This window comes from Camellia sinensis, chromosome 11 (genome assembly GCF_055761805.1).
Source record: "Camellia sinensis isolate YWXY chromosome 11, ASM5576180v1, whole genome shotgun sequence".
NCBI lineage: Eukaryota > Viridiplantae > Streptophyta > Magnoliopsida > Ericales > Theaceae > Camellia > Camellia sinensis.
In genome coordinates, this window is record NC_138971.1 from 131,241,837 (window position 1) to 131,265,899 (window position 24,063).

General features: G+C 37.2%; 1 protein-coding gene across 1 annotated transcript; it reads right to left on the reverse strand.

Annotated features, from left to right (window-relative positions):
- Positions 1–21,553: 21,553 nt before the first annotated feature.
- LOC114265407 (uncharacterized) lies at positions 21,554–23,753 on the reverse strand. Its single transcript, XM_028206230.2, has 2 exons — positions 23,116–23,753; positions 21,554–22,434 (listed from the first exon to the last, which is right to left on the reverse strand). The coding sequence occupies exons 1-2, from the start codon at positions 23,680–23,682 to the stop codon at positions 21,679–21,681; spliced, it is 1,323 nt and encodes a 440-aa protein (XP_028062031.2). The 5' UTR covers positions 23,683–23,753; the 3' UTR covers positions 21,554–21,678.
- Between the last annotated feature and the right edge of the window lie 310 nt (positions 23,754–24,063).

Below are 24,063 nucleotides of genomic sequence, written 5' to 3' on the forward strand. Positions count from 1 at the left end.
CTTCGAATATTTTGGATCTGAATCTTAGTGATTTCCACATTGATAGTGATGCTTTTGGTCTTTCCCCTTATCGTTCGGCATTCTCAGGCTCGGGACCTCTGCCGGGAGTTACCCCTCCGGGTGGTTCATCTAACCCGATAGACATTGGGGAGATTCCTGAGACTAGCAGCTTTCCGGCCCCAATTCCTCCTTCGGCTTCTGGTAAAGTATCATTTCTCCATTATTGGGTAGCTCCTGAGTTTGCTTCAGTTCTACAGCTTGTGCATTCAAGTTACCCGGAGACCTTTGCTTCATTTGCTTGCCAGTGTCCACTCATTCAGACTGCTCTTCTCGAGTCTTTTGCCACTATCTTATTTAGCTTGGACAGGCAACGGTTGTGTGACCTTAATGGGAAAGTAGTCGAGACGGCGTATCAGGGGATCTCTGACATGGAGCGTCACCAAGTGGACTTATCATGGCTTCGGAAGCGCCTGGATATAGCTTCGAACGCCAGTCATCAGCTGGAACTTATGTCTGTGCTTGCCTCTTATCGCACCTCTATAGATGAGATAAAGGCAACTCTTCGTGAACTTGAGTCGGGTTATGCTCGGGCCTTGGAGACTTTAGAGGCACACTCTACTGTTTGTCCTCCAGATGTAGACGTGACGGGCAGCTTTTTCGAGGGTATCTTTAGGAAAGATTGAGTTTTTTTTTTTTTATCATTACTTTCTTGCCCCTTTCGATAAAAATGTTTTATCTAGGACAATGCAATGAAATGACAAAATTTTTGTTGTTTGGATATTTTCGCATTGTTTTCTCATTCTACTTGATAAAATATTTATTTCGAATGATACAATGGAAAGAACAATCATATGCACATGTTTATAAAAGCTGAAATATTCTCATTAGTTCTTCAACTTTCTTGGCAAAAGTATAATAGATTCACTGCAAGTGATGGGATAAAACATACACCATAGAGAAAACCAGCTTCTTCATAGCGTAAGGGGAATACGACTTTTAGACAAAGTAAGAAAATGAAAATGAATTTCAACATAGATGAGTCCAACTATGGGTAGTAATGCTTGATAAACTTTGCATTGAGCGGTCCAGTTCGGAAGCCATCTTCAACCCTTACAAGCTTGTAGTACCCACTTGAGCTGGCCTGAACCACCTTGTAGGGCCCTTCCCATTTTGGAGAAAACTTGGGCAAAGATTGTCCTCGCATGATTGGGTCTACAATCTTCCATACTAGATCACCTTCTTCAAACTTCCTTGGTACCACAGTCTGGTTATAGGCTCGGGCGATAGACTCATGATACCTTTCCATGACTTTCGCAGCTCTGTCATGCTTTTCCTCTAACGCTTCCAATCTGGTGGTTCGAGGCTCCAATACCATCCCCGAGGCGAGAGCCATTCGAGCAGATGGCGTTTCCAACTCTATAGGTAACACTGCCTCGGACCCATACACAAGGGAGTAAGGAGTTGCTTGAGTTGGCTTTCTCTTTGAAGTGCGATACGCCCATAGGGCTACTATCAACTGTTCGGACCAAGTCCCCCCAAACTCATCCATCATCTTGCTCAGAATCCTTATCAGTGTCTTGTTTGTGGCTTCCGCCTGCCCGTTCCCTTTTGGATAGTAGGGTGTGGATTTGTGATGCTTCACTTGGTAAGTCTCTAGGAGGCTCTTCACATATTTGTTTATGAAGGGAGTGCCGTTATCCGAGAGGATGGTGTTTGGTACTCCAAATCGGCAAATGATATTCTCCTTGATGAAGTTCGCAACTGCAGGCCCCGTAGCGTTCTTCAGAGGAATTGCTTCGACCCACTTTGTACTCAATTCTGTGGCTGCGAGAATCCACTTGTACCCCTTAGAAGATGTGGAGATGGGCCCTATCAGATCAAAAGCCCAGGTATGGAACGGCCATGGCGTTCGGATACTATGCAGGTCTACAGCTGGAGCATGGATCAAATTTCCGTGTTTCTGACAAGTCTGGCACCTCTTCACGTGATGGGATGCATCTGACTCCATGGTCGGCCAGTAATACCCAAGGTGTATAAGTTGCTCGAACAGCCGAGCCCCTCATTGATGTTCAATCTCGTGGGCTCTTCCGAGGACTAGATCTGACTCCTCCTTGGAGAGACATCTCAGGGGAGTGCCCTCAATACTTCTTCTATACAGCTTGTCCTGATCAAGAAAGTATCGCCTCGCTCTCCTCTTGAGGTGTGCAATGTCCCTCGGGCTCTCAGGTAGTGTTCCCTCTTTGAGATAGTCAATGTAGACTTGCCTCCAGTCAGGGGTATCAATTTCAAAGCAACTCTCATCCTCCCGGATGTATGACTGACACTTGGGGCATTCCCTCTGTAATTGATTTGAGTCCTTCTCCATCTCGGGCCAATAATAACCTTGTCTTTGGATTCTTCTATACAGACTGATATCCCCATCCCCGCAAGACTTTTCATGGATCTGTTGTAGTCGGAAGCTTGCTTCTTGTTGGCCAATACACCGGGCTAGGAATCCGGTACCTCCTCGGAAGTAAAGTTCACCTTGAATCATTGTGAATTGGGCAAGCTTGGCCATAGTCAGTTTTCCAACTTTGCTTCTGAGTTGCTCGAGGACTTCTCCTCTCCAGTCCTCCGGAAGGTCTTTGTCTTCGGGTATTATTAAAGGTTCTGTTCTCTTCTTGATAACAATCGTTGCCTCTTCCTCTGGAATGTCAACTCCTGCCCCTAATGTTGCGAGGGCATCTGAAAACTTGTTGTCGGAGCGAGGCACATGCTCTATTTCGACCTTCTGAAATTTGTCAAGAAGCCTTTGGACTGTTGTTCGATATGTGGCCAAAGCAGGCTCCTTTAAGACGAACTGTCCTGAAACTTGCTTCACTATCAGCTTTGAGTCCCCCCGGATCCGAATCTTCTTGATACTGTGCTTCTCAGCTGCTATCAAGCCTAAAATAAGAGCCTCATACTCGGCTTCGTTATTCGAACAATGAAAATCCAGTTTATAAGACAAATATAACTTTTCCCCACTTTTGCTTGTAAGGACTATCCCGGTTCCTCCCTTCCCTCCGGCTGCTGCTCCGTCAAAGCTCAATGTCCAGAAGCTTTCCTCGGAAGCCATAGCTGCGTGCACCTTTCCTCTTAATTCTTCATTCACTGGTTCATAGTCACCACTTGGAAATTGGGCAAGGAGATCAGCTAAGGCTTGGCTTTTGATCGCCTTGGGGGCTACACATGTGATCTCGAATTCACCCAGTGCTAACAACCATCTTGCCACCTTCCCGGTTAGAGCAGGCTTGCTGAGGAGGTATCGGATTGGATCACTTCTAGTAACAATCTGAATCTGATGTGCTAGGAAGTAATGTCTGAGCTTTTGGGCAGTGAATACCAAAGCTAAACAATGTCTCTCTACTGGAGTATATCGGACTTCTGCTCCTCGAATCTTCCGACTGATGTAATACACCGGGCGTTCTACTCCATCTACATCTTGGACCAATAATGCCCCTATGGACTTGGGGGTTGAAGTTAGGTACAACATTAGAGGCACCCCGGGCTGCGGGGCTATCATGGTCTGAGGCGAGGTCAAGGCCGCCTTGATTCTCTCAAAGGCCTTTTGGTGCTCTTGGTTCCACTCGAACTTGGCATCTCCTTTTAACAAAGAGCCAAAAGGCGCAGAGATCTCTGCCAGTGCTGGGATAAACCTCCGAATATAAGACACCTTCCCGAGGAACTTCTTTAACTCCTTCTGAGAATGCGGGGGAGGCATTGCTCTGATAGATTTGACCTTGTCTTCATCTGCCTCGATACCATGCCTATGTACAAGAAACCCGAGGAACTTCTCGGCCGTCACCCCGAAAGCACATTTGAGAGGATTCATCCTCATTTTGAATTTCTGGCACCTCTTGAATACCTTCTCAAGGTCTCGAAGATGGTCTTCCTCTTTCTTGGATTTCACCACTAGATCATCAACATAATCTTCCACCTCATGATGGATCATGTCATGAAAGATTGCAGTCATAGCCCTTTGGTAAGTTGCACCGGCATTCTTGAGTCCGAAAGGCATGACTGTATAGAAGAAGTTTCCGAGAGGTGTTCTAAAAGCAGTCTTTTCTGCGTCCTCTTCAGCCATCTTAATCTGATTGTATCCACTGAATCCATCCATGAATGAGAACATCTGGTGTCCCGAGGTAGTATCCACGAGGGTGTCGATGTGAGGAAGAGGGAATTCATCCTTCGGGCAAGATTTGTTCAAATCTCGAAAGTCTACACATACTCTGATTTGGCCATTCTTCTTCTTTACTGGCACGATGTTTGCTAACCACGTGGGGTACTGTATTGGCCGGATGAAACCAGCCTGTTGAAGTTTTTCAATCTCTTCCTTAATCTTCTCTTCGAGATCTGGATGATATTTTCGAGCAGCTTGCTTAATTGGCTTGGAGTTTGGGAACACATCAAGATAGTGGGAGACTAGGTCAGGATCTAGTCCGGGCATTTCCTTGTATGACCAAGCAAACACATCTGAGTATCGGCTTATCAACTTTAACAACTGTTCCCGCTTCTCTGGGCTAAGGCTCGAACTTACGAATACCGGCCTCGGTGCATCTTGTCCATCACTCAGATCTATTTCAATAAGTTGTTCGGGCTGAGGCTTCGGCCCATCTTGCATACATTCTGGAGCCACTTCAGGCTTTATTACTATATCATTGTCAGGAGGCTCTTCTTTTGACTCGGAGTCGGTGACTGAAGAAACCGACTCCCCGCACCTTCATAAATAGTACACCATCTTGCCTCCTTCTCGAACTTTCATCACCTTCCGAGGAATAGGCGGACTTTCTGGTCTAGACATTGCCCGCTTACTCGACTCTGCCATCAGCTCCTTGTCATCTTTGATGTCCTCCCAACGAGGAATTTTGACCCCTCGAGGCTTAGAGGTGGTGGGAACTTCTTCGACAGCCAGTTCGGTGAAGTAGATGGCATCAGAATAATGAGCTTCATGGATCTCGAAAGGCCTTTCTGTAGCCTGAATTGTCACCGTCTTCTTTCCCCATTTAGCCTTAACACACTGATGATAACTCGATGGTACAGCCCCATATCTATGCATCCAGGTCCTCCCTAGAATGATGTGATAATTTGCCTCAGAATCGATAATATGGAACTTGGTGGCCGAGCGAATCTCTCCAACAGCTAAATCAACTGTTACGCATCCGATAGTAACTCTCATTTCTCCACCGAAGCCAGTGATGACTATCGGCTGCTTCACAATGCGTTCTTCAGAGATTCCGGCCTTTTCTAGAGTAGCGCGAGTCATAATGTTGATAGAGGCTCCACTATCTAGAAAGGCCCTTTTGAACTCAACCCCGTTAATAAAAGCAGTCACATAAAGCGGGCGATTGTGAGAAAAATGATACTTCCGATCAACCTCGGAGAAAGTAATGGCACTAGATTGCTCTTTTGCCTTCCTCGGGATAGATCCCTCAGTCGACATGCATTCCTCAAGGTGTGCCTCGGCTATATTAATGATAGACTTGGTGATTTCTGTTCTTGCCTCCCTGGAAAGTCCAAGCTGGTCAAAGAACTGCTTGAACTTTACACAGTCTTGCAAGGTTTTGGCATAGTGATCCGGATCTTTTTCCACTCTTGGAGGCTCGTAGTTAACCATCTCCTCGGTCTCTTCAAAATAAGATGCCACAAAAACATGGTGTCCTCCTCTTCCGTAGTACTCTTCTCCTCCTTCTGGATCAAAGGGATCTTCGCCATGAGTCATAAATGTTCTGCCCTCTGGATCGAGAGCACTTCCATAGTAAACTTGCTCACCCTCTGGCTCGAGGATGTCGTCCAAATAACAATCATCGTCATCGAGGTTGGCGATAGCCTCAATCATCGGGCCTTCATAAGCTATCATAGCAACACTCTTGCCCTTGTCTCGGTGTTGAGGATATGGTTGTTCTCGGATGTCTTGAGTCCCTTGCTTTTTGAACCTCAATTCGTCTGCCTTGACTTTATCTCTGAAGATTTTTCTGAGAGTCCAACACTTCTCTGTCGAATGTTTCAATGTACGATGGTAGACACAGAATTCAGGGCTCTCACGGTCCTTCTTTGATGGCATTTCTTCAACATAAGGCAATTTTAGCTCTCCGTCAGCCACCCATTCCTTAACTAGAGCTTTTACTTCCTCGATTCCACATGGATAAGAAACATTTCCCTTTTCACTATTATATTGCTTTCTCTTCTGGCCTCTATGACCTCCTCCTTGTGAATTTCAGGTATCTGGGGCAGAGGCAGCAGCAACAATAGGTCCACGAGACGATTTGAAACTAGTCTTGTAACTGGCCTTAAATCCGGACTCCTGAGCATGAGGAATGCTAATGTTCCGAGCTGCTTCTATTAATGCCGAGAAGGTGGGTAGCTTGTGATTAACTAGAAACATTTTGTATCTGCTCAATGCCCCTTCTAGACAGATTTGAACCAGATAACTCTCCTCGACTGCTTCATGACAATCTACGGCCTTGTCCTGAAACCTTTTGACGTAGTCAAGGATGTCTTCACTTTCTTGTTGCTTCTCTTTACACAATGTAAGTGTGGTCACCCTCTCCGCCACTTGAAAGAACTTGGAGTGGAATTTGTTAACCATTTCCTCCCAACTTCGGACAGAGTTTGGGGCCAAATTAACATACCAACTATATGCTCGGTCGGTGAGGGACTTAGAGAATTCTCTCAGTCGGAGGACGTGGTTTGAACCGTGAATACCCAGAGTCTCGATGAATCGCACAACATGTTCTCGGGCATTTCCTTGTTTGCCGTCGAACTTGATGAACTTTGGCACTGTATACCCCTCAGGGTATGGATAGCTCAGCATCTCAATGGGGTAAGGCGGCTTGACGTCTGGATCAGGCAAAGAGGGTAAGGTCCTCTTGCCCCGTTCGAGATCGAACATGGCCTGCACATCGGCGAGAGTGAGAAACTGTTGAGGGAGAGAGTTTGATGGTGGTATTCCCGGGACTTGGCCTGTGGACCCGAAGACTGGGCTAGGGGCGACTTGGCCATTCTGGTGCTGCGAATTCATTATTGGTGAGGACATTTGACGATACTGGCCGTCAGCGCCTATAGACAAGCCAGTTGGTGATGGGATATTGAATTGAGGCCCGTAGAGTCCACCGCACGGCGCCGCTATACCGGGTTGTGCTTGCAGATTTGTTGTTGGCACCAAAGGAGGCCTGCTTGGTGCTTGGGTAACATTTACTGGTGGCGTAACAAGGTTAGGTACGGGCAGAGCTCCCTTTTGCGCCATCATGCTCCTTATGTTCTCCTGGACACCAACAGTCGCTGGAGCGCCATTCATTATACCAGAAACTCCCCTAGTCACCATTGGATCTTGGCTTGGCACGCCATGGAGCCCGGGCGTGGGCAAACTGCCGCCGCCTACTGTGGTTTGAGCATGTGTTACTGTGGCCGTGTTGCCGTGAGCCATAGGCTGATTGGGGCCTACTTCTCCTTGGATTTGATTTTGCGCTCCGGCAGGAATAACTCCACCACCAGTTTGATTTCCGTTTGGTGCCGGTGCAAAGTTGGAACTCATCACCAACATGGTGTGAGTGAGATTCTGAAGAGTGGTAAGAATCTCTTGCTGAGTATTCTGAAGTCCTTGAATGGCTTCAAGCAAAAGTGGTTGATCTGGAACAATGGTTCTGTCATCACCACCATTAGAGGATCCTTGTTGGTGAACTTCATCTTCTCCCGCCATCCTTGTTGGAGTTGTGTGGATTCCAGATCTCGTTGAGACCATTAACCAATCCGCCTCCCCAGCAGAGTCGCCAAAATGTAGGAGAGGGTTCAAGAAAGGAGTTGGAAAATTCGAAGATCTTCGAAGATCCTTGAAGAACAACTTCGAATTCTCTAGAATATGATGAGAGGCTTAGATTCTTCAATAATCTCAATTTAGGAACACAACAACAAAGGAGATGATGGAGATAAGAGATTGGGTGAAGAAGAAGGCAAAATGGCTAGAGAATAGAATAATGGCAAGGCTCTCCCATTGATCTCCCACTTTCACTCTCAAGGTCGATAATGGAGAAGGGAAATTAGTTCTTTCCCAAGAGTTAAAAATCTCCAAAATCCATCCCTTGTAAAGCTATGGGTGGGTGCTATTTATAGGCACCTCATGATGTAGGATGGAGCCCATGTGCAAGGCACATGGGGGATATTCTCTCTAACCACTTTGTCCGAGGAGGTGACCTCTCCGAGGAGGTGACTTCTCCGAGGATGAGAAAACCCCGAAGAGGAGATCAATCCCTCGGCGAACCTTTCTTCTTAGCCACACCTAACCAATGATCCCCAATCATCCCAAAGGGTCAGGGGTAGTCCCAGAGGACGTCCTGCCGCAAAATATTGCAGAGTCTCATGGACCCCCCGGGGTCGTGCCACCTCGACCCGGGTATAGGCTAGTTTAACCGAAGAGTGAATTTTTCTCCACTCACCGTCCTCAGGATCGGGTCCTTTGTTCGGACTCCATTACGCCCATAGTTCTGGTACGTAGATCCCGGAAAGCTCCGAGCCCGCAAGTGTTCTGGGACTCATTAACGGAGCGACTTCTAGATTGTGTCTGAATCCGTTCGAAGCCAAATGTTTCGGACCTCTAGGTTCGTGGATCCGAACCCTTTCGAGTCCGAGTGCCTCGGATCTCTAGGCTTGCTTAATACCCTTTCGAGTCCGGGCCCGAGTAAGTCTCTAGGTTCGTGGATCTGAACCCTTTCGAGTCTGGGCTTGAGTAAGTCTCTAGGTTCGTGGATTCGAACCCTTTCGAGGCTTAGAGCCATTCAGCTCGTTTGACGGCGATAAATCCAAGCCTACCAACCTTGGACTTGCGATGAATTCGGGCCCACTAATCTTGGGCTATTGGGCCTAAATAATTTAGTGGGCTTAAATTAGCTCCTCTTACAGCCCCCATGCAGCTCAAGTCATGATGGACCAGGGTGAGACCATTGTACATTTTTGTGTGATGTGCGACCAGTAAGATTCTCCTAAGGATCTGATGAAAACCTTTAAAAAATAAGGAGTTTGTGAATGCTAAAGATGGTAGAGGCAACACCATATTACATCTAGCTGTGGCAAATAATCAAGTTGAGGTACGATTGTACACAAGTTATTATTATTATTATTATCATTTATATTTAAAACAAAATACCATCTGGCCAAAGTTGAAACTGTTTAATATATTCTGAATAGTAATTAACGTGTTTTTTTTTTTTTTTTTAATCATCTTTCATTTAGCGGCAGCATGACTGCACAAGTGAAAGATAAATAGGGATGACAATGGATAACCTACCCTGTGGGTATCCATTGAGACCCAACCCAAATACATGGGTTTTTCCCTCTTTCTCTTATCCATTGGGTAGGGTAAGTGATATTCTTTGAATATCCACAGGGGATGGGTTGGAGATGGGTACCCACTAATTTCTCCATATGTTTTTTTTTTTTTTTTTTTTTTTTTTTTTTTTTTTTTTTAAGATTCACAACCAAAACTAAATATACATTCAATCTTTTTTCTTTTCTTTTTTTTTTTATTTATTTTTTCAGGTTCACAATCATTTTTTTTTTTAAGATCCACAACCAAAGCTAAATATACCTCCAATCTTTTTTTTTTTTTTAAGGTTCACAATCATTTTTTTTTAATTTTTAAGATTCACAACCAAAACTAAATATACATTCAATCTTATTTTATTTTATTTGACTCAACAATAAAATCAAATACACATTAATTAACATTGTCACATTATTCTTGTCAAATTTTATGCATATCTAGAATTTTTAAAATTTATTTAAAAAAATTAAGGACACTATCTAGTGTAGGTTTTGGTTTACTTTTCTATGTTATTTTATTTAGTCGTGTATTGTAATTTTCAGAATGATTGCTTGTTCTGAAATTTTAATTAACGAGTATGAATCTATTTGTTTTATGTTATCACATAATTTATACAACACACACACACACACACACATATATATATATATATATGAATGTATTTGAAAATAAGGAAATTGTAGAGAATCAAAACAAGCATGAGTCGTGATTGGTTAGAAATGATGGGTACAACGATTTATTTGTTAGAAAAACAAAAAGAAAATACAAAGTCTTACTAAATAATTTTTTTTTAAATTAAAAGAATTTTTCTTAGTTATGAACAGATTTAACTGAAATCAGCTTGTTTCTCAATGTTATGCTTCATTTATTTAGATAGAAAATATTTTTTAATAAAAAATATTTTTTATAAAAAAAATTAAAAATATATATTTTTTTTATTTGGTGGTGGTGGTGATGGAACGAAGGTGAAAGTAGAGATTGTTTCATAGTGGTGGGGTGATGGCGGCAGTGATGATGGTAGTGGCTATGGTGATGGTAGTGTGACAGTGAAAGTGAGAATAGTGGTGATGGTGTTGTGAAATTAGTAAAAATTTAATTGAAAAATCATTTTTTGTTTTTTAAAAGTAACAAACAACAAAATTCATGGGGGACTAAAGGAAGAAGATGGAGGATGGATTGGGTGTGGTAATGCATAGATATCTTAAAATGAGTGGTTCAGATTTGTTAAAGATATAATTAGATTTTGGAAAAATTAAAATGAATGGTTCAAATTTGCTAAGATGGTTTAATGTCTAAAATGTTCGTGGCTAACAGATCAACAAACAATTCCTTGTTTATGCCCTGATGCAATTTAATATGAGTCTTATAACACTTTCTTCAAACAGGTTCTTTCACGTTTTATTTCTTCAAACAAGCTCTTATAACATTGTAATCAGGTTCTTATAACATGTAGGGGAGAGAGTGAGAGTGAGAGTGAGAGAGAGAGAGATGGTTGTAATTTTTTTTTAATCTTCCACGTTCTTCCACATTTTTTTTTTCAATTACTAAAACTTATTTGATTGTCTCAAAATTATATATTTGATTATTATAAAACAAACTTTTTAATTAATTAATTAATGTGTATTTGATTTTGTTGTTGAACCAAATAAAATAAAATAAGATTGAATGTATATTTAGCTTTTGTTGTGAACCTTAAAAAAATAAAAAATAAATAAAAAAATAAGTTGTTAACATTAAATATATTAAAAAAGAAAGAAAAAAGATTGAAGGTATATTTAGCTAAAACCTTTATAAAAAAAAAAGAAAAAAAAGAAAGTTGTTAACATTAAATATATTAAAAAAGAAAGAAAAAAAGATTGAAGGTATATTTAACTTTTGTTGTGAACCTTAAAAATAAATAAATAAATAAATAAATAATAAAAAAAAATAAAAAAATTGTTAACATTAAATATATTAAAAAAGAAAGAAAAAAGATTGAAGGTATATTTAGTTTTTGTTGTGAACCTTTAAAAAAAAAAAAAAATGGTTGTTAACATTAAATATAAAAAATAAAAATGGGGATTAAAGTGGGTAGGGAAAAATCCATACCCATTAAATAATGGGAAGGGTGGTACCCATGGAGAATGGGGAATGAGGAATGGGGAAAATTTATTATAGGGGAATGGGGATGGGGAATTAATATCCACCCCATTACCCCGTTGCCATTCCTAAAGATAAAGTCTTAAGGTATTTGGTCTCATAGGCTTATGCTATTGTGATTGACCAGCACAAAACCCATACATCATCCGAAAAAATGAGGCATCGCATTCCACAGAAAAATGGTGGAAATAGGTTATATATATAGATCTTATTAACATGTGCCCCAAGGGCGCACATGTTAGCCGGCTTGAAAAAAAAATTTGTGCATTCTTTATTGTATGAACTTTCATGCAGAATTTACAAATTTTTAAACTTCTTAACATATGTTCTAAAGGCACACGTTAAAAAAGAAAAAGAAAAAAGAAGCCCAATTAGTACACATATTAATGTGTGTTTGGAAGGGGAAAGCTTAAGTACACACCTAACCTTTGGCAGAATGCACAAAGTGGTGGCCTTAAGACTTAAATCCGTAACCTTAAGATTATTAGGCCAAGTCTTAACCATTGAACCAATGGTCATATAGATATATATATTGTTGAAATTGGTACAGTTTGTCCCTCATGCAAAAATGGCCCCTTGAGGATATATCATACAATCACTTTCCTCACCTGCGAGTCAATTCAGTAAGTTCATTAGTTTATTTTACTTTGCAGGTCTTGAGTTACTTGCTTAGTGCCAATGAAAACATAGATGCAAACATAACTAATGCTAGCTGACACACGACATTGGACATTCTGAGAGAAATTAGAAAGGATATGAAAAATTTAGGTAATATCGAAGATCAACTCTGAAACGTTGGAGCTATTAGAAGCAAGGATCTCGCAGAGTCAATGGCTGGCAAAGAAAAAGCAAACATTAATGGTACCGGCATTGCTCATTGCAATAATAGCTTTTCAAGCTGGGGTGAGCCCTCCAAACGGTGGCAAGACAATTCAAACAGACAAAGAGTTGGAGAAGCTATAATGGCTTGTAATTATCTAGATTCGTTCCCATATTTCCTCCGTGTTAGCACGATAGGATTTGTTACATCTCTAAGCACAATCTTGTTACTCATAAGTGGATTGCCTTATAAGAGAAAGGCTTTTATGTGGATTCTAGTTGCGGTCATGTGGTTGACCATTACATCAATGGCAATAGCTTATGCAATTTCTATTGTTGTGATCACAGCAAAAATTTACAGGAAATCACTCGGCCATACTATTGTAGTTGCAGTCATTGTGTGGTGCAGTCTAATGGTAGTTCTTCTCTTGCGGCACACGGCTTGCTTAATGGGACAAGTGATTAAGCAGGAACAGAGTAGACATCTGGTAGCCAAGAGGATTAAGAAACTCAAATCGCTCAAACCACATCAGGAGCATATAAAAGGATGATTAAATTTAATTAAAGTGAGCCATTCTAATTTTTTATCTTTATTTATTTTTCTATCATTATGTTTGATGTGTGAATTTTTGTTATGCTCCATTTTGTATCTTTGATTTATGGTGAGAAAAAAAAAAAATGAATGAGAAATTGTATTACTTTTGTTGGAAATTTAAGTTTCAAAAATTAAAAATTATAGTCATAATTCACATTTTTATCCACTTCCTAAAAGATGTCACTTCTGTAGGAAATAACAAATTCTTGAAACAAACAGAAAACAGAATCAATGTGCTTCTTTCAAGACGTGCACTATGTTGAAGCAAACAATATAATCTTTAAGCTTCATCGTAATTGCTTATCCAACATAGAATTAATCAAGCTCAATTGTTGAGATTAATTAATCATTCAACCTTGTCCTCTAATTTCTTCAACACCCCCCCCCCCCCCCCACACACACAAAAAAAAAAAATTCTCTAAAAAAGAAGTCATGATAAACTATAGAATGGGATAACTCTTCCCCAATTATACATTTGCCATATTTCTAATGGTAAAATGCCTTTTTTTAATGCTATTTTATGTTTGAAAAATAAAAAGAAGACCTAAACCTCTAAAATCAACAATGAGGGACCAATTATGCAACTATTTGACATGTAAAACTAACTATTAATAAAAGAAAAGGCTAATTTTTGTTTCCATTAGTTGATGATGTCAAAAGCAATCTAACCATATGTTTGCATCTTTCTTATTTTGTTTAAGCAAAAAACGTTTTTCATAACAAAAATGCTAGAGGGTCACAATTTTTGTGGCCACAATGGCTCAAAACTATCAAAACGACGTCGTTTTGGCATGTTTTGCACACAAAACGACGTCGTTTTGGCAGTTTTGAGCCATTGTGGCTACAAAAATTGTGGCCCTCAAATATTTTCCTTTTCATAAAACATTGTTTGCATTTTTTAGCATTTGGTATAACAAAAATAAAAGTTAATGAAAACATTTTCTTCAATACATTTCTATTATAGCATCTCTAAATTTTTCTTTTATTTTTTTCATAAAATGCCAAATCGAAATACTATATGTAAGTCCAACCATGAGAGATGTATAGACGTTTAGATTGGAGAAAATATCATTTTGCCCTCTAAACTTTTACGCGTTTTTCAATCTGACTCCAAAATTTCGATTAATATCAATTTTATACTCAAAGTTTCAAAATTTTGATCAATTTGGCCCCTACTGTCAAATTCTCTCTACAATTGGACGGAATGTGCTGACATGACACCAAATTTTATTTGAAATTTTATTTTACCCCCTAAACTATACCTTAAAAATCAATTTGTTCCCCAAATTAAAATCAATTGGCCTCCCAAACTATACCTTAAAAATCAATTTGCCCCCCACGTTAGCACATTCCGTCAAATTATAGACGGAATGTGACGGCAGGGGTTAAATTGATCAAAATTTCAAAAGTTTGGGTGTAAAATTGATATTAATCGAAGCCCGGGGTTCAAAGTGAATAATGCGTAAAAGTTTGGCAGGCGAAATGATATTTTCTCTAAATTTTGTGTCAAATTTGTCACAAGGTATAACAATGGTAAAATAAACAATTCATATAGGTAGTCTTTATTTTATTTATTCATACATGATATTACAATAAAATCCAATGAATTATAATTATAATAATGAAAATCAAATACAACACATAATTAGTACACAGAAACTCCAAAAGCGAGATAAACAAACCCCAATTAATATACGGAGAATAATACCCACACACCATATGGAGATTCAAAATATTGACCTGCTAGAGAGCTACAAAATGAGTTGGCCTTGTTGGTTAATAGATAGTCATTAGATAGGGAAAAGTTGAACATCATGGTAACTTTTTAGCAATAGGAACCCATATAAGTCATTGGAAAAAGTCTTACCTAACCAAAACTCATCACCTCATGTGCCAAAGTCAAACGATTGTTCTAACTTCCTTATTTCCTTATTTGTGGTCAACAAAAAATGATTTTGAGTTGAGAAGAAATATTTTCCACTTTTTAAAGAAAGTTTTTCTATCTAATGAGACAGACTTAGAGCCTTGCAAATGCCACTATCATTATCACCACTACCACCGTTGCAATTATCACTGCCACCACACTATCCAAACACTACCACCACTACTTATCCACCACCTATACTGCCTTACCACCATGCAACCACCACCATCACCGCCGCCACCACATACCATCCTACCACCAAAACACCGCCACCACCATTGTTTGTCAACACCACTATTACTACAACAACCGGTGCCCATCATTTTCAGGATTGGAACTTAAACAAACTGTCTAAGAATTGATGTTTTAAGCAACCATACTATCTTTTATTTTACTTTTCCCTTCTTCTAACCCACATTTGACCGTCTTACTTTAATATCCAAGACAACTCTCATTTGTGCTTAGCTTACCCTTCCTATTTTGATATCTACCCTGCTCCTCCAATAATTTTTTTAACCATCTCCACTTTTCATCATCTCTTTCACCATGGCTTGAATGGTTTTGATTGATATAATTTTTCCAATCTTAAGTACTGATCACAACATAGTGTGAAATTGTCGACTTATGGTTCCGAGGAAATATCATTTTATCCCCCAAACTTTTACGTGTTTTTTAATTTGACTCCCAAACTTCAATTAATATCAATTTTACACCCAAACTTTTAAAATCTTGATCAATTTGGCCTCTACCGTTACATTCCGTCTATAATTAGATGGAATGTACTGACGTGACACTAAAGTTTATTTGAAATTTCATTTTACTCTTCAAGCTACAATTAAAAATCAATTTGTCCTCGAAATTAAAAATCAATTTGTCCTTTAAACTATACCTTAATAATCAATTTGCCCTCACATCAACACATTCCGTCCAATTGTAGACAGAATGTGACGGCAGAGGCCAAATTAATCAAAATTTTGAAAGTTTAGGTGCAAAATTGATATTAATCGAAGTCGGGGGGTCAAATTGAAAAATATGTGAAAGTTTGGAAGGCAAAATGATATTTTCTCTATGGTTCCATGGAACAAACAAACATATTTTTAATTGTTCTATTCCTAAGGTTGTGGGAGAGAATATATAAAAACAGTGCCACAATCTCATCTATTATCACATTTCTTGTGGCCACCAATCCCCCTTCATCATGGAGGGTGTTACATAGCTTATTGAAAGCATGTGTGGTCATGAACAATTATGATATTATGCATGTGTCTTCAACTCTTATGCTGTGTTTGGTTGGGGTTTTTGGGGTGGGATTTGGAAAAGGAATGAGAAATGTAATCCTATTTATGTTTGGTTATAATAAAAAATATACGGGAAAAGAAAGGGGGTGAGAAATAAATAAAGAAATAGGAGACCTTTTAGGACATCAATTCTATTTTATAACCAACACAACCAAACATAGTTGGGATTTGGAATTCTATTAATTCTTTCTCATTTTCCTTTCATTTCCATTTCCCTTCTCAAATCCCCTAACCAAACACAGCGTTAGAGATTCCATCCAAGGCCCTTTAATCAAATCCACTTGAAGGCACTTTCACCATGTACTTGCAATGATACCAAGCTACAATAACACAAACAAGATAACTTAAAACAACACACAAATTCCATTTATTCCCTTTAACTCTTTCGTTGAATAATTAAACCTCTTCCATTAGTAGGCATTTTTCCTAAATATGTAAATTTGTTGAATAAATAATAATCAAAGAATGGATAAGAATAATGTAGTTGTTGCCTAAACCAACAACTAAAATCAATTTCCAAAGTTTGATATATAGTTAGTTTGCCAAAGAAGTCAAATCTCATCTCTTGTTTCTTTGCTTTCACCTCCAAATTAAGAGCGCTTAGCTTCTTGTAGTAACTCTTCACAGTCTACCTCCTGTTTGAATTTTACACAACAACATATTTTAGCTTTTCTTTTTTATATATTTTTTAAGATTTACTGGAAAGTAGAATGAAAAGAAAAATACCAAAATAGAAGATTATTGCGCTATTTTGGGAAGTTGGCTTTTAGCCACTTTTTTTGGTTTGCAACAAAAGCTAAAAGTTGGCTTTTTTGCATTTTTTTTTTCATTTGGGAAGTTGGTTTTTAGCTACTGATGAAATTACAATTCTACCCCTCATGAGTCAAAATGTGTTACATGAGTGAAGTTGTAAATATTTTATATTAATGGGGGCAGTTTGGTCATTTTATTGTGATTTGACATCATAAACAAATATTAATTAAAAAAGCCAAAAGTAACTTTTTACCAACTTTCCAAATCATTTGTCTAAAAAAACTAAAAGCTTGATTAAAAGCCAAAAAGTCACTTTTTACCATCTTTCCAAAATAGGCCAAAGACATTGGTGGGAAAATTGACGAAATAGACAAAATCCATAATCGCAAATACTTTGTTAATTGGAATGTAAACTAGATGTCTCCTTTCTTCTTATGCAACTTTACATCCTTCAATCAATTGAATGGGGCAATACATTGCAGTATTCATATCTTTCCATCACTAGTAAATCTGTTTATTTTTAGACCCATAATGGGCCATCAGCTAATTGAAGTATTCTAATTAAAGAAGACAACAAATTTTCATAGCTGTATTATCCTGTCACAAATTTTGGAAATGCTTTACCATGAAAAACAAATAAATAAATAAATTTCGGAAGAGTCCCCTGTTGAATATTGGCTACAGATTCTGGCCATGTGATAGAAAGTGGCAGCCAGCTACATGGTGGGGAAGCAATGAGGCCATGTGGGGAAGCCATGAGGCCATGAGGCCATCAATCTGGAAAGCCACCGAAAGCACAACAATGGGCTGGCCATGAGGCTCACTTTCTCTTGCATTTGTAATCTCTATATATAGAGAAGCTAAGGAGAGTTGAGATGTACAGCTGAGATAACAGAGAGCAAAGAGAGAGAGAGAATTACAGAGAGTGTTGTAATTCTTACCATTTTGTTCAATATAGTGAATCCGCTGTCCGTGGACGTAGGCGACTTGCCGAACCACGTTAAATCTTGTATGTTATTGCTTGTTTGAGTTTCCTGGTGTGCCCCCGATCCGCAACATCTCCTCAATGTGTACTTCAGTTCAGAAACTGAAATTTGTTTGGCAGTTGATCTAGAATTCCATAATTGGTTGTCTCTCGCACTTATGAACTGTTGTCTTGAAAATTAAAGCAAAAACTAGCATTTGGAATGCAAGGATAATCAAACGTGCAACTAAAAAAGTTGGAACTAGGAATTTACAATTGAACACAAGGAGTAAACTATAACACATAAATATGTTTGCTTATTAAAAAATATTTTGCAATGTATTTTGCATCACTTTTATAGTGAACCAAACATGATAATGGATATTTTAATGGAATAATCATACCATTTTCCACCTTTATTCAAGTGAACCAAACACTACCTATGAGTGAGTGTCTTTTGGAGTAAGGGGTAAATTCTTATAGGCATGAAAACCATTTTTCTCTCTTGGTTGAAAACATTTTTCAGAGGAAGCATAAGCCAATAAATGGAATGAAATTATTATTTTTTTTTTATGATTTATCCAAGCAATTTTCCCTCTTCATAAATCTGAATTATCCAACCAATTTCCTTCTATGTCTGGACCATCCCCCCCCCCCCCCCCACCACACACACATATATAATTGAAACCCAAAACAGGGTACACATAAAAGCCTCAAAAAACAAGAATTGGAAACTTTAATCAAAGAATAGATGAAGCTAATGAAAAAAAAAAAAGAAAAAAAAAGTAAAAGATCGAATTGCTTTCAATCGAACTCGAAAGATGAAAAAGCTAGACCCTTGCAACAATAATCAGGACATGAGCAGAGAGAGAGAGAGAGAGAGAGAGAGAATAGAATCACCTGAGAGATTGAGATCATTGAAGAGAGAAGTGGATGGGTTCATCGAAACGAGAGGGTCGAGACTCAATAAATGGGGTTAGGGGTAGCGGTGCAACCCGGGCGGGTTCGGTCGGATTGGGGGTCTGCCCAAGCCCGACCCGAATTGTATTTGGCAGTGTCTAAGCCCGCTCAAGCTTGATCATGAACCTGAGCATTGCTGCCCAAGCCCGGCCCAAGCTTTGTATTTTGAACTCGGGTTAGCCCGAATTGCCCGAGTCCAGAAACCTGTAGGTAGATCTAAGGTAGACATAAAAGATGCTAATCTAATGGTAGAAGACTAACCAAAAAAAAATAAAAAATAAAAATTAAGACTAACTCTTTTACTTAATTTATATATATTATATAATATAATATATTAAATTCAATTCGGGTTCGGGTTGCTCGGGTTGGCCATTGATTCTGCCCAAGCCCAACCCGAATTACAATTTGGGCATCAAAAATCTGCCCAAGCCCGTCCAGATTACAAGATATAGTTGCCAAAGCCCTAAAAAAACTCGGGCTGGGCTCGGGTTGCTCGGGTTGAGCCCGCCCGAGTTGCACCCCTAGTTAGGGGCCATTCATTTGGGAACATCCAAAAAAAAATATAAATCAAAAAGTTGATTTTTAATCCATTTTAAATTACATCCTCTCTCATCTCGCACATAAAAAAGTTTTAAAAAAAACTGAAAAGAAAAAAAAAACAAAGAGTTAGGCCTTGTTTGGTTTGTGTTTCCCAAAAATTTTTGGGAAAAATTCTCTACAGATAAGTTTTCAAAAGTAATCACACCAAACAAATTTTTTCAAAATTTTTTTCCAAAACTTGTTTGGTTTACAAGTTTTTCAAACAAATCTCTCTCTCATACACATCAAATCAATCACTTTTTCCAAAACTCTCTCTTAAAATAATTTTTCAAAACATCTTTTGAAAAAAACCAAACCAAACAACTTTTCGTACTTTTTACCTCTAAAACTCATCTCCCAAACTCAAACTAAACATACCCTTAACTTTTAATAATCTTCTGAAAATACCGTTTATTTACCCTTATTTTGGGTTTTTTGGATTATTATTTTGGATAAACTCAAAATAATTATAAAGAGATAAAAATACAAGATTTTGTTATACAATTAAAAAAATTAGTGAAATATCCCTATCTAACTTTATGTAGTAGGAGAGATTTAATGTATTTTTTTCTTATTTATTAAGGTCCTTCAATAATATTATTAGAGAAATTTCAACTACTCACTATTAAAATTTCTCTATGAAGAGTAAAAAATTTCTCTATGAAATTTCTCTTTGAAGAAGTGAATTTCTATGTAAAAATGTTGTGGAATCCCAACTACTATAAAAATATTTCATGTTTATCTTATAAAATTCTAATATCGGGAGCCTTAAGCTAAAAAACCATATACAATTTAATGTATAAATTACTTATACTTTCATAATATTAAAATTATTTTTTGTTAATACTATTTTTTTTGCAATTCACCCATTAAATTTTGAATAAACTTTTCAAAAATCACATTTTTTTCCTAATTTTTTTAGTAGTTTTTTATTTTAAAATTTGTGTCAAAAATTTTTAATTTTCAAGTTCATCTAGTTTAGAAGGATAAAAAAGTGACTTTATAATTTCATAAAAAATCATTAAAGATAAAAACAAAAGAAAAAAACCTAAATAAAATGCATTTATTTATAGAGATTTGCAAAAAAAATAGTATTAACACAAAATAATTATAATGTCATAGAAGTACAAGTCATTTATTTATTAGATTGTGCAACTAAAGTCTAAATACTTTCATCTCTTTATAGTTATTTTGGGTTTATACTATTTTTCTACAATTGTCTCAAATTTAAACGTGTCGTTTGGCAACGAAAAATGAATTGTTATTAAAATTTTAATTCTGTGACATAGGGCAGAGTTAAAGTGATAGGGCAGTTATTATTTGTTTCAAAATAAAAACAAGCACAAAATGTAACACTCCAATTTTTTATTTACCTCATTTCCCGAGAAATCCAAACAGATAATCCAATCTCAGTATCGAAAGATATCTATGTATACTCATTGGCAATACATATATAGTCAAGGATTTGACGAGAGAAATAGAAAGAAAAAATGAAATGCAATCTCATTTTTTATTTAGTTATAATAGAAAATATAAGAAAAAAGAAAGTGAGAGAAAAATGTAATCTCACTTTTTATCTTTTGAGTTCACTTGTGCTCTTTTCTTTCTTCATTTTCCAACTCAACCAAACATGACTTAGAATTCGAATCCTATTAATTTTTTTTCATTTTCTTTCTATTTCCCTTTTCCTTTCCATTTCGCTTATTAAATCCTTCAATCAAACACAACCTTATTAGTTCTCCTAAATAGAGAAAATGAATTAAACTTCTTGTGTTCTTATATTTTCAAAAACAGAAAACAAAAATAATACACAATTTGCCCTCAGTCCTACAAATTCAATAAAAAAAAAACAATTCATTTTTATTGCCTCTTATTTATAAGTCTGACATTATTTTAAAATTTTCAAATCATAAATAAAAATAATCTTTATATGCTATTTTAACAAAAAGACATGTGCATACATTCACTTTTCAATTGATATAATGAGATTTTTTCTCATAGCCCAGAGCTCAACACAACTGGGCTTAATAGAATATTTTGTGTGTCTATCATCACAATTTCTTAGATAAAATATGAATTTTGCACTATAATTGGGTTTTATTTTCAAAAAATTGTTCATAATGATAGAACCAATCAATACTAATAATAATTAATAGATTTAATTTAATGCAAAACACAAGTTTCATGTACTAACCGAAAGTAATCTCATTTTCCATTCATTTTCATTTCTTGAGATAAATTTAATATTCAAACAAACCATAATTGAATTTCACATATTAAAGATCAAACATAAAGATAAAAACAACATAAGGATCAAACATCAGTACAATTTGGTTTAACTAAATTTAAACATTTTTTCATATGCTCTGATTGTGGTTTGAACGAGTTTAACTCCTTAAGCCTCTTGGTGATTAGATGTCTACTCCGTTCCTCATCAACTGCTTTTTTTATTAAGCGACCCAAGTGCACTAAGAAAAGAATTCCCATCACAGTGCTCCACACGATGACTGCAATCACAATAGTAAAACTAAGTGATTCTCTATCAATTTTTGGTGTGACCACAACAATAGAGATTGCATATGTCACTGTCATTGATGTCACAGTCAACCACATGATCACAACTAGAAACGACATGCAAATTCTTCTCTTGAATACCAATCCACTTATGAGCAACATGATTGTGCTTAGAGATGCAACAAATCCTATCGTGCTAGCACGAAGGAAATATGGGTATGAATTTGGATAATTATAAGCCATTATAGCTTCCCCAGCTCTATGCCCATTTGAAGTGTCTTGCCAAACACCACCTGGAGGATTCACCCCAGCTTGAAAAGCTATTGTTGCAATGAGTGTTGCCACCAATATTAATGTTTCCTTTTTCTTTGCTAACCACTCACCCTGTCCGACATCCTTACCACTCATAGCTCCAGCTTTTCGAAATTTATGTTCAATAGTATCTAAATTTTCCACATCCTTTCCAACTTGTGCTAGAATGTCCAATGCTGTGAACCCACTAGCATTTTTCACATTTACGTCTACTCTCCCATTGGAAAGCAGATATTCTAAGACCTGCAAAATAAATAATAAATAAATAAAACTTGGAATTGAATTGACTAGCAAGTTGGAAAATGTATAATCATGTTACTGCCAAGTGAGAGGAAGAAGTCTTTTAGGTTGTCATTGTGTTGATTTAATCTCTATAATTCTAGTAATAGCAATTTTGTTTTTGTTTTTTTGATTTTTTATATTGTGTCAATTTAGTCTAATTGATAACATATATTAAGAGACTACACAAAAATTTAGAGCAAAATATTCCATGAAAAAAAATGCTCCATTCAAAAAGAAATTAATCATTTCAAATTGGATGTTATGCCCTCAATTACTTTGAGGAGAATAAATGAATTCTTTTGCCCTTTGATTTCAGTCCAATTTTGAAAGAAGTGTGATGAATTGGACTAAATTGATACAATGTTGTAACTGAAGGGTAAAACTAATGTAATCAAAATTATAATAACTAAATTGACACAAAAGACAAACTAAAAGAACTATAGGTATAATTTACCCTAACTTTAATTACTTAAGGGACAAACTAAAAGAACTACAAGTATAATTTACCCTAACTTTAGTTACTTCTGATAATATATTACTTAGCTAGAACTTTGACCCTATCATATATATATATATATATATATATTTTTTTTTGTTTAAAGAAGATAAAATAAAATAGGAAAATATTTGTTGCAGTCATACCTCGACTTGTTTATTTGCCACAGCTAAATGTAAAATGGTGTGGCCTCCTCCATCTATAGCATTCACAAACTCTTTATTTTTAATAGTATCCATCAGTTCTTTCAGAGACTCAAATTGATTACGCATCACACATAAATGTAAGATAGTCTCACCCCGGTCCATCACGACTTCAGCTGCATGGGGGTTGGCTTGAACTAACACTTTCAACACGTCGACCTTGCCCTTCATGACGGCAAGATGGAACGGGTTTCTACCATCTTTGTCACGAGCTAGACACATGTCAGGGTCTACCAATATCAACGCTTGTACAATCTGAACGTGCCCTTTAGCTGATGCCAAGTGAAGGGCAGACCGTTGTGAAGAATCCAAAACTTCAACAAGATCTGGATTTAAAACCAAAATTTCTGTGACGAAATCTGTATGCCCTCGTAACGCAGCAACATGCAAAGGACTCCAACCAAAGGAACCAAAGGTAACTCTATCAAGAACTAGTGGATCTTCTTCAAGTACTTCATGTAATAATGTGACACTACCTTTTATTGCTGCTTCATGAAGTCTTTGTTCCATTTTCTCTCTCACTGGTATATACTCAAAATTCACATGACACGTAGTTGTGACTAAAAATGTGTATTAAGTTTAGTATTTATAAACACACAAACATTAATATAAGAACATAAATTTTTGTTTACTTTACATTAATATCTTCTGTCTTTTTTTTTTTTTTTTTTTTTTTTTTTTTTTTTTTTTATCATGTGCAAAGAGTTGACTTGATATGGCATATTCCACTCATTTGTTTTCATTGGATTTTAAATTAACATGTGGAAAGATTGAAGTTGATATAAAATATAAATAATGATATACAAATACATAAAAAGACAATTTTAGTGATTGGTTGTTTAAGTGTCATTGAGGTTCCACTCCCCCAATTCCCCCTCCCCTTGTGTAGAA

What these genes read in the sequence shown, in the direction of transcription:
- LOC114265407 (XM_028206230.2), bottom strand. Translation starts at nt 23,682, where the DNA reads ATGGAACAAAGACTTCATGAAGCAGCAATAAAAGGTAGTGTCACATTA. An exon ending in TGGCAAATAAACAAGTCGAG is followed by an intron (nt 22,435 to 23,115) that starts GTATGACTGCAA and finishes TTTATTTTGCAG; the next exon opens with GTCTTAGAATATCTGCTTTC.